The sequence below is a fragment of the Strix aluco genome, chromosome 2 (assembly GCF_031877795.1).
Source record: "Strix aluco isolate bStrAlu1 chromosome 2, bStrAlu1.hap1, whole genome shotgun sequence".
Lineage (NCBI taxonomy): Eukaryota > Metazoa > Chordata > Aves > Strigiformes > Strigidae > Strix > Strix aluco.
In genome coordinates this window covers 15,586,014-15,602,613 of record NC_133932.1, presented here as the reverse complement: position 1 = coordinate 15,602,613, position 16,600 = coordinate 15,586,014, and the positions used below count along the sequence as shown (strand labels likewise).

Sequence of the window (16,600 nt, the reverse complement as noted above, 5' to 3'; positions counted from 1 at the left end):
AATCTCACTTATGAAAATAGCTACATCACTGCAGACAAGGAAGGTTCAAGGCAAATTGGTTTATTTAAGCCTAAATTGTAACCCTGGGTGTTTATGATGAGATGCTGGACATTCTGTAACTTGAATGATAATATCAAATAAAATATTCTGATTGAAAAAACCCTCTAATTTTTAGTCTGAAAGTGCAGGGTTTTTTTCTGCCAGCTTTTCACTGCATCTTAGTCTTTCATGTACAATTTCAAGTGCTCTTTTACTAGACAAGCTGCCTTTTCTTCCTTTTCCTTAGGGTAGTTAAGGACTGCAGCTTCTGACAAATTAGAGAAGTCAAAACTGTGTTTGTATTATGTATGGGTCTTAGACTGAGGGTTCCCTCAGGCTTCCCAGAAATTTCAGGTGGTTTTTTTTTTTCAAAGCTGAACAGACTACAACAGAGTCCATCTGCAAACACCTTGAACAAGTTCAGTGCTACTTTCACAAACAGCTTTATATGAGCAAAGATGAAAGCATCGGACATGTGAGAAGGCCCTTTGTATGGCTTCCAAGATATGAGTATTTTCTGGTATACTAAGAGTGAAAACAAAAGCATGCTTGATTTTTATCTGCCTGGTTCAATAGTCTCATTTATGAAAGAGAAAAATGAACTCAACTAGTGCAACTCTATTATTTCCACAGATTTGCAGGGTCTCAGTGCTGAAAACCAGATGAAAAACAATAGGTTATATTTTCTTCCATGTCTGAGTTCATAAAAAAACCCTACCAGTGTAGTATTTAGTTGGTGACTCATTCCCTCAGGCTCACACAACAGAGAAATTATGAATGATGCTTTCAATCTTCTATCACCAAAACAAAGTTCCTTTTCACTGTGTGGATTCAGTTCCATCCCTCTGCCAGCAGCAGTTTTGGGAAAAGAATATTTTTCCTATTTCAGCCAGTGACTTGTAAAATGTCTAAGGGCAGCATTTCAGCTACATTTCAAAGTCACATGTTCAGACAGATCTGCTGGGACGATTCCTTTATGCCTTACTGCTCTCTTAGAATTGGGAGCTTGGTACCCAGGCAGAGAAAAATACCAACAGGTTACATCTCTGAAACAGCCTGGCATGCCAAAACAGCAACCCGGACCTTTTATGAATCCTGAGGACCCTTTATTACATACCAATATATATAAATACAAAATACACATTTTAAAGGGACACTGTCTTAAGGTCCTACATGAGTTTAAACCTTAACCCAAGCTGGCTAACGTCAAGATCAAAGGATCCCAGAGCTGAGAGGTGCAGGCTAAATAATCCCATTTGCTTTGCAGAAACGTTACCCAGAGCCAGTTTTACTCAAGAGGCAAGCAGGAGGGTGGCATTCCTGCTTACCCTTTTTCCATCTGTTAAGAAAAATTATGCCCTGCATTGACACCACTGCTGCCCAGGGCTGGACAGGTTGCAGTGACAGGAGGTGGCTGAAGGCAGGGTTGGGTCAGACAAACAACTGCTTGGCCATGAGACAGACAAAAACCTAGGCTTTTTGCAGTTTGGGTCTTTTTGGTAGTGGCAATAGTAGCTCAGAACATTCCTGTAGAGTAAACTTTGAAAACATGCTCTGCTTCTGTTTGCTTATAAAGCTAACCTGCTTCATATCACTCATATTGGAGCAGCAAAATAGAGCAGTCCATTCCACTTTAATTTCTTATCAGTTTTATTTAGTTCCCAAGACCTATTCAAAATTTGCCACATTTCACAGCCTAGATACTATTTATCAAAATAAATACTATCTGTATAAACTCATCCGCAATATAACCTCCAAAGAATTACTGCCAAATTCTTAACAGAGATAACTGGACAGACAAACACAAGATAATCACAAAGAAACCTCAGAACAGCAGTTAGGATGTTATTCACTCACAGTAAAATCTTTTGATCCCCTCAGTCACACACTTGTTTTTTTCCCTGAAAGGCAATTTGTATCTATTTTGTACCCTTTTTTCCAGCTAACAGACAGTTAATTACACACAGTCTGTATGCTCACACTCATTTCATTGTTACATGAAGCCAAACTCCACAGCACTAACGTGTAATGTTTTATGGCATTGCATTTTAGGAGCTGGCTTTGTATAGCATGAAGGCATATACATGTATTGGGTTTAAGTGTTCTGCCTTTGGATGTCATTTGCTCTTCTCATTCCAATATCATGAAAGACAAATAAATGGATATCTTCCTTTCTTGTACAGTGTTTTGCTTGGAAGCACCCTCTTCTTTTACACTGTCTCTACTCCTATCGTACTCATAAGTACAAACCTACAAAAGCTTTTCACAATTCAACATTCAGCTAAATAGTAAAAGAAATTAAAATCCTGCAAGTAAACAGATACTTTCATGACTCCAAACCCTGCTTTCCCCTACTCCAGGTGATCAGCTTGTAGAAAATATTAATAAGTGGTCTCTGCAATCTTCCCGGGTTTATAAAGGTTTCTTGCCAACTTTGTGCCTTTCTCCTATCCTTCTGAAAATCCTTTTCATTACCCATGTCCAGACTCCCTGTTTCTGTGAGAGGCTCATTTCTCTTTTTTAAAAAAAGACATGTTAATTTAAACATTAGCAGAAACCTTCTTTTAAAACTCAAAAAACCCTCTAGAAAAACCCCCTGAAGCACGAGTGGGGACTCTGCTCAGTGGTGAGGGCAGACACTACTCAGCCCAATCAGGGGAGCGCTGGGGCTGAGCCCTGCCCTCTGCCCCCAGTGAACCACCAACCTGGGGGAAAAAACCCACTTCTCCCCTGGCCCCTTCCTTCACAGACGAGGAGGAAATTAAGCTGCAATGGCAGGAAAGCTTGGACAAAATGTGGCTTCCTCCTTTGACGGTTATGGGTCTCAGGAGAAAAATTCCTGGTTGTGACAGTTGCAGCCAGTTCCCCTTTCCCCGCACTTGCCAGCTGCACTATTACTAAGCATTACGAAGCCTAAAAAAGCATTTTATGACAAGGACTAGGTTTATTCATTCTCAACTCACCCACTTGCTTTCATTTTAGGTTACTTGGCTTTTGACTACAACTCAGCCTGATTCAGCTGGGATACACATTTGAAATAGATGGGTAAGGAAGAAACCAGATGACATGCACTTGCTCCGGGAAGTCAGGAGAAGAATCAGCCTGTGCTGGCTGTCTTCATGCTGCCCACAAGATCACACCAGCTGGGTGGGCTCATATCTCATTCCCTGGGCCTACAAGGAGAGATTTCATGGGCATAGGGTGGGAGTCAGAGAATTACAGAACTGCTCAGATCTGATGTACAGATTATAAGCAATAAATTTCAGCAATAAGTAACACTTGTTGCCCTGTGCTGATGTACACCTGTCCACACACAGCACCTACCTCCTCACTCCTACCAGCCTCCTGTTTCCCACTGCACTCACCTGCTACTGCAGCATGACACACCAGACAGTCTACTGCCCTTGCAACTGCCCTTTTATCTCCCTACAGCCTCCTGCAGGCAGATGGGATGCTTGGAAACATAAGGCAGGTGTGATGGATTAGGGAATTTAAGAAGGGGGTTGTGAAAAGCACAGAAGAAAAAGAGGGGAGAAGGAAACATCTATGTGCCCTTTGCTTTTGCATTACTTTCTAGGAAAGGTTGGTGGAAGTCAGAGTTGGCAACTTCCCCATGCCTGATGACTCCTGGCTTGAAGCCTGTCACTCCTGGCACCTGGGTTACAAGTTCAGGCCAGCTGCAGTCTTGGCCTGATCTCTCGTGCCCTTTGGGGAACAGGTTCAACACCTGAAGTTCACATCAGCATACTAGGCTGCTCCATGAGTTTTCTGCACCCTGGCTCCTGGTGGGGTCTCCTTTGGGCCATCAGCAAAACCTCCCACGCCAGCACTCCTACAAAATGCTGCCCTCTTTCAGATGATCCCCCACCCAGTTTTGAGCTTGCAATGTTAAAATATTGGAAAGGAATAAACATAATATTCAAAACCCCAGAAAATACAAAACATGAGTTTCATAATGCAGATCCATGCATCCAGCCTGAGTCTCAAATAAATACTTTACAGCTTTTTTCTACAAAATGGAATATTATTGTGTAACAAAATAAATATCTATTTATAAATAGTCCTTTTTTTGTATTTCTCTTGGAGTGAGTCGCAGCGGGTTTGCTGGAAAGTCCGAGGTGCCGTTGTAAGATGTTTCTCTCTCACACGTGTAGGGCGGGCAGCTGCTCAGGTGTTCAGCAGTGTGCCGGGATGGGGGGGCACCATGGGAGCCCGCCTGCCTGCAGCTCCATACTGCCCACAATTCTTGGCCTTGGTACAGGCAGGAAGGACCTAACAGAAGAGAGGTTGTTGGGGTTTTTTTTCCTTCTTCAAAATACATGGAAGTTTTCAGTGCGAGGGTAAAGATCCTGGCTACTTGTGTTACCAAATGGGTCCTTGCAAACCTCTGTGTGAGGGGAGACTGAAGTTTTCCCCTCACAACCCCTCCAGTAGGCTCCAGCTTGGACCTAGAAGCATGGTGCCCATGGAAGACATATATCACATTTCCTCCCACTGCTTCTTTCTCTCCAAAACACTCATCAGAAGTCAGGGTGCCCAATCTAGGCATATCCCACGAGGAGGCTGAGGTGCCTTCTGCACAAAACTGTGCTACGATTTTCTGAAACAATGCCACCTCATTCAGTTTAGCCTCACCTCAAGCTTGCATCCTTCACCCCCTGTGTCAGACAGCCTCAGAGGACAGCCAGCAGCGTCTCAGCCCCTGCTGCAGTGCAGTGCCCTGGGCTTTCCTCACAGAGGCACACTCTTCCTCTAAGACCCCATTTTGTTTGAGACACATCCTCGAAGCTGCTTCCTCTGTGAGCTGCCTTGGACATGCTGGAGGATGGCTGTTTTAGAAGATGCAAAAGAATCATGCATGGGTATGGCCACTGCTTGCACAACTATTTTGTGCACAAATATAGTAACAGAGCGATGCTTCCCCTGCAGCATGCCTTGTCATTGAGAAAGTGAATGTTTTCTAGCTGTCATCGCTGTTGGGTGCCTATGGGCTTGGCTAAGCACGTTCAGGTTTCCCCTTCCCAGCATGCTGCTACCCAGCCATCTGGCTGGGGACTAATCCCTTTGTCCCTCTCCAACACAGGTGCAGCCTGGGCTGGGCAGCACGCCGACAGCCCTGGGGTGGCTGGGCAGAGACGGGTCCCGGTGTCGAGCCCCGTGACTGGTGTGGGTGAGCCCTGCAGCGCCCTGGGGAAAGGCAGACCTACCCAGCACGGCCAGGCTGGGTTTCTCTCCGGGTCACGTAGGTGCCTGAGGCAGCGGCGGAAGAGGCAGCCGAGAAGGAGAAGAGAAGTCAGGGGGACCAGCACCCCCACTGCAATGGCAATGGCCGGTGCCACGCTGCTGTCCGGACCTGTGGGGAAAGCAGCGGGTACTCAGTTTGTGCATGGAGAAAATAAAACCACCCCAAAGCCATTTCAGACATCCCTTGGCCAGTCCCCTGGGTGAGATGGGGTGGACAGGGGCACTGGGAGCACGTGCCAGCACACACACAAGGGGAACCACCAGCAGACCTGTGCTTGGGGTCTGATGCTGCCATTGGGCATGCGGCACCCAGCCCCTCCAACCTACCCAAAGCCAGCACGTCTTGTTGGTGTGTCAGGCTACGTGACAGGGAAACCCTGCAAGTCCTTGGTAGAGGCAGGGAGGCTGGGGCACATCATGGTATATAGGGGACCTGGTGAGCAGTAAGTCTGGATGCTCCCCAACACCTCCTCCATCCCCCCAAGCCCAGCCCCAGCTGCTCTTCCAGGTGCCTTCTCCACCTGCCCCCAACCTTCTGAGGAGTTTCCTGATCTACCCCAGGAGGTGTTTCGTGTTTTCCTCCCCACTCCAGGGCAGGAGCAGGATTACATACTGACCCTGCACCAGGCTGTCTGTGGGCAGGACCAGAGTCACATTTAGAGAAGGGTGTTGGATCACGCAGGCGATGGGGTACTCCTGGAGGATTTTGGAGTGGATGTGAGTGAAATTGCTGATGACAGTCACAGTCTGGTTGCCAAGCTTGATGTGGTACTCCCTTGGTTTCTGCTGCAGGATGCTGGGAAGGCGCCAGGTGATTTTTGGAGCTGGTTTCCCTGTTGCTGAGCAGCTTATCCCCACCAGTTTCTCAGAGTTCTCAGCTTTGTCTGGACTGGGTATAAGCTTAGCCTCCACTCTGTGGTCCAAGATGGCTATAAAACACAGTGACAAAATCCATTACTTTCTGCTCATGTTTGAACAAAGAGCATCTGTATTTACCACTATCTTGGAGGATAACATTGATAACTAATCTTGCCTCCCCCTCCCCAACACCACAAAGCCACCCCCAAAGTGACAAATAAGCATGAAAGTGATCAGGCAGCAGTTTGGAAAAGAAGAGCTTGGAAAAAACAAAGGATAAGAGAGTAGAAGCATCCTGTTTCAATTCTGTTATTAATGGCAGAACTGCTGCATCCCAACTGAGAAGTGGTGATTATGGACGAGTAAAAATCAACAGGTAGTAAAACCATGAAACCACATGTCCTCCTCCCTCTGAAAGGGCTGAACTGCTTCAGTGAGTCAAGATTCTTGTTCTTTTCCCTTAAATGTATCTTCAGGATTAGCTTTACTGCTGTTTGAGATATGTAGGCTTGTGGACCAAAGGACTAAGTGCATCTATGTATGCAAGACAGCAATAGTGAATTTGTATGGGGTTACACCACAGGATTTCACCTGTGGAGGCTTTGTGCTTGTACAACTCCCTTCCCTCTAGTGTCGGGTTTTGAGAATGTCATGGCACCCCTCAAAACCTTCATTAAAGGTCATTTCTTCTGAACTCCTTCTCACCCTAGAGGATTTGTGGATGCTGTCACATTTAGTCTTAGTCAGCGAGAAGGATGAACTACAGACATCATTCATGCTTACTCACTCATGTGAAGCCTGCTTGCTGATTCCTATTTATACAAACAGTATTTGCAAGGAATAAAGAAAGGAGTGCAGGAAACTGTTTTCAACTTGAGTAGAATTCCAGGGGAGATCTGAACACATAAGGACACGTCTATGCCCTGTGGAAAAATCACCTATTTATTCTTTGGCTGTAAAATCATGCCATAATTTAGGTCAGAAAGGACCTCTGGAAGTCATCTAATCCAAGCTCCTGCTCAGAGTCAGTCTAATTAGCTCAGTTTGCTCAGGCCAAGATCTCTAAAGGCATGTAGCTCCGTTTGGGAGTGCAATCCACAGGTTTCTGTATGGCAGCTCACCAGCCTGCCTTCTACTTCTGTGCCTGTGCTGATGGCACAGGGGTCCAAACCACACTCTACTTCTAGGTCCCTGTTTCTGAGAATATTACTTTTTTTAATGATTTAAGTGCAGTGGCAATTCTAGTTTCGTTCAAGTTTGAGTTAATATGAATGCCCTTGGATTAAAAAAGTATCTATTACTATATTTAGTAGTACTCCATGTTGCAATTTACATAGCAATAATAACAATGGTCAGAATCACAGAACCATCTAGGTTGGAAAGGACCTTGAAGATCATCTAGTCCAACCGTTAACCTGGCACTGACAGTTCCCAACTACACCATATCCCTCAGTGCTATGTCAACCCGACTCTTGAACACCTCCAGGGATGGGGACTCCACCACCTCCCTGGACAGCCCATTCCAACGCCTAACAACCTGTTCTGTAAAGAAATGTTTCCTAATATCCAGTCTAAACCTTCCCTGGTGCAACTTGAGGCCTCTTGTTCTGTCGCTTGTTACTTGGTTAAAGAGACTCATCCCCAGCTCTCTGCACCCTCCTTTCAGACAGCTGTAGAGGGCGATGAGGTCTCCCCTCAGCCTTCTCTTCTCCAGACTAAACACCCCCAGTTCCCTCAGCCGCTCCTCGTACGACATGTGCTCCAGACCCTTCACCAGCTTCGTTACCCTTCTCTGGACACGCTTGAGTCATTCAATGTCCTTTTTGTAGTGAGGGGCCCAAAACTGAACACAGTCATCGAGGTGCAGCCTATATCAACACAATATTTATGCTGAAATTAATTTTTGTCCCAACACTAGCAAACATATCACTATCATTTAGTAATCCTACTTTTAAACAACAACAAAGAAATCAGTTTATTCTTCTTAGGAAAACATTATTCTTTTTCCTTTTAGGAGGTAAACAAAGATTTGCTTATGAATGAGGTGTAGCAGACACCGAATGATCCTGTGAAAGGGGGAAAAAGCTTGTGTCAGATGCATAATGGTGCCTATAACCTGCTGGTACAATTCCAGATGTACCTCACAAGGTTGTCTGGATACTCCAAGCCATAACTGTCAGAGGGTGGAAGCAAGACATTTTATATCATCATTTTTGCTTTTTTTTTTTTTTTTTTTATGGCTAGACCTCATTTATTTACTATGGTTGTGCCTGCCTAGAAAAAAAAAATGTGTATTTCCCATTTTTTGCATCACCCATAGACAGAAACTCAAACCCCACAGGACCGATGAAATCCACTAGTGTTACTCTGAGAGCAACAAGAAGTGCAGGGGGATTTCAGCTGGAATTTCTTAAAATCTCCCATGTACGAAAAGACAAGTGTCACAAACAGTTTATGTTTTGATTAATAAATGACCTCTGAGCTTCTCCTTTCACTCACGGGATGCATAAAAATAGCATATCCACCCACAGCATTAACTTCAAATATTAGGTGCAACATCCAAAAGTAGTAAAGGAAAGCTGTCACAGAGGTTTCCAGAGGGGATGAGAAAAATTGCTCGGTATCTTGGCAGAAACACATGCACTCCACACCTGCTCTTCTTCTGACTAAGCAGCCCTCTCTCTTCTCACATTGGACCCCAAGGAATGATTATCATGTGAAAAAAGTCCTGTAGGGTTGAGCTTCCCATTAGCAAGTGTCCGTAATAGATGCACATTCAAAATGTGTAAGTGCTTGCTTTTGCAGTAAAGTCCTGCTACGCTGTTTGGTAGCGTATGCTTGCTGGTGGTGTTTGACACGTACACTTAAAGTAACCACTTCTTTTGCCTTTCATCTAAATATTTTCTTCCAGTGAAGAAGTACCCGCAAGAGAGTCAGTATGCAAGTACTTCTTTTAGTAGCTCTTGCAGAGCAGTAGTGCAAATGTTCCCTAATTCTGTGACTGTGGCAGTCTTCCCAAGTATTTGAAAAAGGGACTTCCCAGTAAAGTACATCAGCTTTGCTTATCTGTAATGGTCTTCTGTAATTAAAGGGGGACTGTCAGGTCATGACGAACTTTTAATGTTTGAAGGCTTGACAGTGGTCTCAGAGAGACTGATAGAAAAATTTTAGGAATTACAGTATGTCTCGTGATGACAGAAAGCCTTTTCTAACCCTATGGGTGTTTACCAGCAACACCATGCCCGGTTTCCTTATCTAAGAAATTGTGATGGCATTTCTCTGCTGTGCTCAAGACTTTCAGGTGAATGGTGTCATCTACAATGAAGGCACAAGGTCTCTGAAGACGGCCCAACAAATGCCAGGGGAATTTTTTGACTCTGCAAGTCTTGCCCATTCTTGTGTGGCACAACCCCCTCTCTTCATACCTGCTCACTCGATCCCATTCCTGAGTTTCATTCTCATCCTCTTTGGTGGTGAGGGTTGTCAAAACATTTCCAAAGCAAAACAGAGGGGGAAGGTGAGCAGGCTGTTCAAAAAAGACCTACCAAGCCTACTTGAAACTATTCTGTTCCAAAATGGGTTTGGCTACAAGGTAGGAAACTTCTGCTTCTTCTTGGGTTTTCTGTTTTCAGCCAGGCAGGTCTGAGATTCCATCAGTCATACCTGTTTCTTTTTACACAGTGTTATATCCAGTTCTTACGCAGTTTCACTTCCCCTTGTCACACAGTGACGGTGCCTGTCCTGGAAGAGCCCCTCTTGCAAAGGCTGTTGCAGTTGGGCAATTACCAGCTTGTAAACTCCCTGGCAGTCCCCTCTGGAGGGCAAAGACATGGCAGCTTTTCATTTTCAGCTGGTGATTCTGTCTTGCTCACCTTGCCCTGAATCCCTGAGCCTTGGGAGATTCCTGCTGGCTTCATGCTCCACCCCGGGGAATCCTCTGGGCTTGTTCAAACAAGTTGTTCCCATCGTTATGAGTTGGGGAATAAGGGAGGAAGACTGTGGCTTTTAAGTAACATTGCATAAATTAGCTTCAATGAAATACACCATATGTGAACCAAAATCTTCTGTCACAGTGCCAAACACTTAGTTGATACATGGTGACCCTCGAGGCCATGTTTGATAAAGCACGTTTCAGGAAGGCCATGGTGACCCCCATGAGCTGGCCCCTGGCAGCAGCCCGTGGGCCTGTGTCAGTGCAGCAGGAGCTGCGGGTTCATGCCTGCCCACGAGAAAAGTGAAACCTTTCTCAGTTGATGCGTTTTCATCTGAGACACAGGAAGAGATGCTTGCAGGAGTGCGTGTAGCAGCAGAAAAACATTTTTTTTTTAAAGTAGTGCTCTGGTAAAGTATGAACCATAACCACAAGGCTCATGATTTTGAGAAATATTTCCCCCACTTGGATAAAAAAACAAGCAGAACAAAACAGAACAAACCTAACTCTGTGTTTAGATTTACATGGTTAACAAGAATGGGATCCCTCTGCAAGGCACTTCCATATTTTCCTGTAATGTATAATCAGTGTTTAACCTCTGAATGACTCAGGGCTGAGTATCTTTAGGAACACCTTCCTCTTCATATCTGAAATATTGGGTGAATTTCTCCTAATTTCTCTTTTCTGCTCTAGGAGCTTTTCTAAGAGAGAAGAAAAAGAACTTTCGTCCCAGGCTTGGTTTTCCCTTGTATTTCCCCTCACCCCACTTTCCCCTATTGTTTAAGTCATCTTTCCCCTATAAGCCAGGGGCATCTTTTTTTCCATGCAGAGGACTCCTGGCACATGGGTACATGTGTGGGCATACGTGTCTGTGTCTTTGTCAGCAGAAAGTACTAGGGATAAACAAAATACTCTGCAAGGGTCATACCACCAGCAGCAGGCCCCAGACACCAATATTTTCCACATGGGACATGACCTTTGGCCAATGTCCCCACAGCAGAGTCACCAATGAGAAAGTCAGGAGGCAACAGGGTGTCTTCAGGGCATGTTTAATGTCTCAGCTTTCTCACTGGCAGAAAACCAAGACCCTCCCTCAAAAGATAAACAGCTTTTCACTCTTGGGTACATCTATTTGTCTTTATTTCAGCGTGTACTTGCTAGCTGACAATTTCATATGGAGATGTCAAATATTGCTGCCTCGAGTCATGCTGTGTTTTAACTATCTTCTTGAATCTGATTGATGCTGACCCGCACAAGATATTTGTGTGGCAAAGTCCACAAGCTGTGCTGTATTTCAGCCTTTTTTTTTTTTGTAACCCTTTCCTGACCCCAGCCTAACTATTATCATTTTTACTAAAGTTCAAAATCAGATACTCTGGTCATGCATATGCCTCTCGGCCTTTTGAAGACCTTGAATTTCTTTAAGACTGAAGGCAGAGTAAGAAAACAGTGCCTGATTTCCAGGCTTAGGAGGTGAGAGCAGCAGGGAAAGGAAGCAGAGGAGCGTGGCAGGCCAGCTGTCAGCACAGTACATGTCCAGGGAAACTTGGAGGAAGTCATGTGTTACGCGTCATCTTTTGGATCTCTCTGTTGTTGACTTAAAGGGGAAGAAAATTAAAGAACTGTTGAACACTGATTTCCCATCAGAGGTAAAACCAGAGAAGAAAGGAGAGCCAGAGAGGAAGCTGAGCCACCTTTGCCACAGCAATTTAGCAATGACCAGTGGTCAGAGAAGGTTTTTCCTAGGGAAAACAACTTGGATCTCAGATGTCAGCCTGTAAGCAATTACGATGCCTTACCGTAAACCTTGAGACACATCCTGCCGGTGACAGCCCCTGAGGGAAACGTGTTGAAGATGCACTTGTAGCATCCTTCGTCTTGGAGGGTGACTCCATGAAGGGAGATGGCCGAGGCTTGTAACTCACTGTGGGAAAAGCTCACGTGGCCAACATAGTCCTTTGCTATCTTTTGGCCATTCATCATACTATAAGTCGCTATGTTGTCTTCAGCCCCGTCCGTCTCCTTCTGCCAGGTCACCTGTAGCACATCTTCTTTTGTGACTGACCGGCATGAAAAAGTAACATTTCCTCCTGCTCGGACTGACTGGACCTTTCTGTGCATCACCTGCACGGAACCTGGGGGAGAAGCAGGTGCCACACTCACCATTTCCCACCACTCTTCTGCAACCCAACCCCAGCAGACCCCCGCCCAGACCCTCACCCTCACTCCTGAGCAGAGCAGCTCTGGAGGGTCTCTGCCCCTCCATCCAGAGAAAAAAATGAAAATGAAGCTTGAAAGAACTGTCCTGAGAAATTTGCTGGACCTGACAGCCCTCACACAACGCATCTCACCAGCCTGATACCTGTGTTGCAGACAGTGCCACCGAGAAGGGTAGTTCTGGTGTCGGGAGTGACTTATTTCTGTCTGCTAAGACTCTTATCCCATGGGCACCCATGGAGAGGTTCCCTAAATGTTCAGCCATGTTAATACCCAAATGGCCATCAGTGCATTACTGCTCTCTAAGCCCTCCCGTGGCGCAGAGAGAAGCAAATCAATAAAGCTGCTAAAAATTATTACGTGTATCACTATACATTGTGCATCCACACATGTCAGAGAGTGACAAGAGAACAGAAAACCAGAAGGAGAAATCAAGGTAGGGAGGACCAGAGGCAAACTGCATCCATCCTCCCTTCTCAGACTTCAGGCCGTGCAGCTGGGAAGCAGCTGAGATCATGCTGAACACCCACAGACAGAAAACGTTCATCGCATAAATGCCATGATACTAAAGATCTCCAGGGAAAAGAAAACCAAAAAAATCAGTCTCCTCTGCCAATTCACAGACACATGTGGAAAAACTATTAAGGAGACAGGCAGGCAAAATGGACACTCCCAGGTTTGACAGGTCAGCTCCACAGTCCTCTTAGGATAACAGTTTTTAAAGTTTATTTGTGTACATCGGCATGGGAAGGGACATATCAGCAGGGACAGTTACAGCACTGAAAACATATAATTCAGTTTACAAGAAAGGGAACTGTCTTTGCAGGTTTTAAAGAGCAGTGCCCAGAGGTACACTTGGTTAACCCACCTGACAAAGCTCTCTCAGGTCCTGCCCTCTCTGTGGACGTGGCTGTGGCCAGGCAGATCTCTGCCAGAGACCAAGAAGCCAGCTGTGAAGCTGTGCCAGTCATTTGCTTTTCAGAGCTCAGTAGTGCCACAGGCAGAATACAAACCATCACCGGGGAAGCTAGTTTGAAACAAATCCAGTCTTTTCTACGTGATTTTTAATTACAAAACCAAACACACCCACACTTTTAGTGACCTGAACAGATACCTACAAGCACCATGTCAATCACTACAAATAATGCTGTTCTGGCTAAAGCAAATCAGTGTCATACTCTGACCCAAATCCCAGCCACAACAGGAGATGAACTCAAGCTTCATTCACACGGGTCATTGGAAGCATTTGGACATTTGCCTTGTTTATGATCTGCAAATTGCAATGAATTCATACATCTGTCTGCACCTTATAAATGCACTGATGGTAAATTAAGAAGAGGATGCTGTCTGCACAACCTGCAGTGACATGTCTGAAGCCCCATGCGAGTGGTGCAGTCACTTGCAGTGCCACAAGTGCCCTGTCACCCACCGCTGGGCTGGCCCCGGGGGATGCCAGGCAGGGACTGCAGTACCCAGCAGCACAGCAGCGGGCTGGCAGGGCCACCGAGGTCCTTAACGCCATTACAGTAGAGACAGACAGACAGACAGACAAGGGATTTACCTGATGCAATGGTCCAGATGCTGGAGAGGAGCAGACAAGCGACCATCATCTTAGCTGTGTGCTCAGCGAGACGAGCGAGTGCCTGATCCATTGAGCACAGCTTCCCCTTTTTTATACACTTCGCTCTTACTCTAGGGACATTCCCCCTCCCTGCACATACGGTAACAGGCACCTCGTAAAAACCTCCTGGCCCTCCAGCACTCAGCTGAATAACAGAAATTTCAGGGGACGTGACAACAAAAGTCAGAGCCACAAACTGAAGATTTCCCAGCTGGGCTGCTAGATGGACAGCTGTAACGGGTTACAAGGCTGGGTTCTTCACAAGCGCCCTTTCCATAAGGTTAGGTTTTTGTAAGTGCCTAAGCACAAGCCCAGATTTCTAAGCTGGCTGAGCATCCAATGTCTGCGGGGGGCAGGAGGAAAGGCCACCCTGGTCCTGAGCTGAGCTCAGGGAAAGGAGCTCAGGTCAATAGTCATGCTGCAATGAGTAGTACGAATGTCCCCAACATGTAACTCAGAGGGCCCAGTTAGAGGTCTGCATACCACATGTTAATCAGTGGAGACCCAGGAGCTGCTGATGCTGCTGCAACAGAACTCTTTTTCCAGGTAAGGAGACCAGAGCAAGCCAAGCGCCCAACTGAGGGCTCTTGTTGCCTCAGGGAAAAAGCAGAGACTTGGTCTTCCCTCTCCTCCACTGAGGTTACCCCCATCTCTGCAGGTCCATGCTCCTTCTCCAGTCCTGTCCCTTGGAAAGACAGGGCTGCCATCCCTCAAGCATACCCCTTCCTCTTTGCCCTCAACTGAGATGATATAAAAATAGCTCACACAGCCATTTTGAGTCATTGTTTTTGTGCCTTTTTTGCTTTGTCATTTTTACGCCTGTGTGTCTCTCTTTCTGCCAGCTGTGTTCCCGTTAATGAAACCAGCAAAAACTTCAGCCCACAGGTTGTGAAGTCCTCATTTGCTAATCAAACTTGTACGGGTAAACGTGTTTCATGTTTCTGCTTTCTGATTAGATGACTTACATTTCTGCAAATTCTTACTGCTCCACATGACTATGATAGCATTAAAAATGTTTTCTTGAATTGCTGCAGAGATTAACCTTGAATCATGCAAATAGGTTGGGGCAAGCCGACAGGCTCACATCATAACGTGACAAAAAAGATTCTCAGACACGCTTACACATACACAGTTCCTTCTCTCCTCCCACGTGGTAATTAAGTATCTGAAAACAGAAATAGCTCAAGTATCACTATTCCTCTAAAGAAACATTTTAGATGCATTTTTGAGTAGGTTCAATAATTCATTCCCGTCACTCTGCAAACTGCAACTGCTTCATGCTATTGTCTTTTTACTTTGAGGTATCACATCTCATTTTCCTTTCCTTGAGTTATTTTCATAGTTGCATCTTCTTGAAAGATTTCTGGAAGGGCGTTCTGGTCTGACTAAAATGTGAAATCAATGAAAAATGGTTCTTGTGGGGTTTGCAGACCATTTTACAGATATTAAGCAATGCAAATAGATCCAACAGGCTCTGGACCATGTCAGAGGGAAAACTACCAGCCTTGAAATGGAGATTCACAAGCAAACATTTAATTTCCAATTGTCAGCCTCTCAGAACATCCAAAACTGAAAAAAACATCGAAGATTTGCTGAAACTATGTCCTTTTGCACCAAAGCCTCCTAGCAGGGTACAAGTGACCTGTGCAAAGATTCATTCCAGGATTTGAGGTGCCCTCACCTTAGCTCTGCTTCAATTTTGAAACTAAAGATTAACAGAAGAATTTTCCACAAGCTTGCAGACACTGTTGATGAAGTCCTCCTAGCTGAACTTCGCCACTTAGTGATCACAAAAGGAACTGCACTTGGTTTAAAAGAACTGCAAGCCCAGTTGATGTATTTTTCTGCTCGCAGGAAATGTTTTTGTCAGCTTTAACAATTTTATTTTCACCAGAAATAGTCTAATCTTCCAAAGGCCCTTCCAAACAACCCTAAAAACCTGGGTGCTGCTACAGCAAACACCCTTCAATTAAGAGCAAACCTTCAGTCTTAGCAACAGCCAAGAAAAAGATAGAGATGGGTATTGCAGTTGGAAAAATGTGTTGACTTTAAATTAACAGCATCCCCTGCCTGGTGATAAAGAGCCATGTACACTGGCTGCTTCTTCCAGGCTCTGCTTCACCCTTGACAGCTGCTGACGCCACAGGGAACTCAGGCATGCAGGGACCTCCCTCCCAGCCTACATGCCTGCATCTCTGCGTGTGCATCCGACTGCGCAGCATCTCTTTCTGACACCCCCTTCCTCCAGGGACCAGCCAACATCAGCAGCTGATTCATTACTTCAAACATAAGGTAGGCAGGAATGTGAGGTCAACTCATTAACCACACCACTTATTTCAATTTTGTGAGTGTATCTTTAAGTGCATTTATTCAGACAGTTCCTGATCTGCCTGTCTTTGCATAGACTGTTGGTGTCAGTCAGATTCCTTGTCAGTCAGATCCCATGCTCTCCTGCTTCAGATGCACAGCAGCTTCATTTCTGAGAACAGCACACCATGCCTGAGCTTCAGGCACTTTCTAAAGCCAGTGAAAGCTTGGGAATAAATTAGGCAGAAGATAGTTCTGCAACCAATGCTTGAAAAACCCGGTGATTCATACCCTTTCCTTGCTTTCTGTTGCACTAGGATGGTCTCTCTAGTTCCCAGGAAAACAAAAAAGGACGTAGAAGAATTAATTGCAGAGTCATTAAA

The 16,600-nt window shown here is 45.4% G+C and overlaps 1 protein-coding gene across 1 annotated transcript; it reads right to left on the bottom strand.

The window, feature by feature from the left end:
- Positions 1-5,045: 5,045 nt before the first annotated feature.
- CD200 (CD200 molecule) lies at positions 5,046-14,617 on the bottom strand. The gene is made up of 5 exons (XM_074816701.1): positions 14,555-14,617; positions 13,851-14,055; positions 11,872-12,207; positions 5,901-6,212; positions 5,046-5,392 (listed from the first exon to the last, which is right to left on the bottom strand). Exons 1-5 carry the CDS (start codon positions 14,615-14,617, stop codon positions 5,046-5,048), a joined length of 1,263 nt encoding a protein of 420 aa, XP_074672802.1.
- Between the last annotated feature and the right edge of the window lie 1,983 nt (positions 14,618-16,600).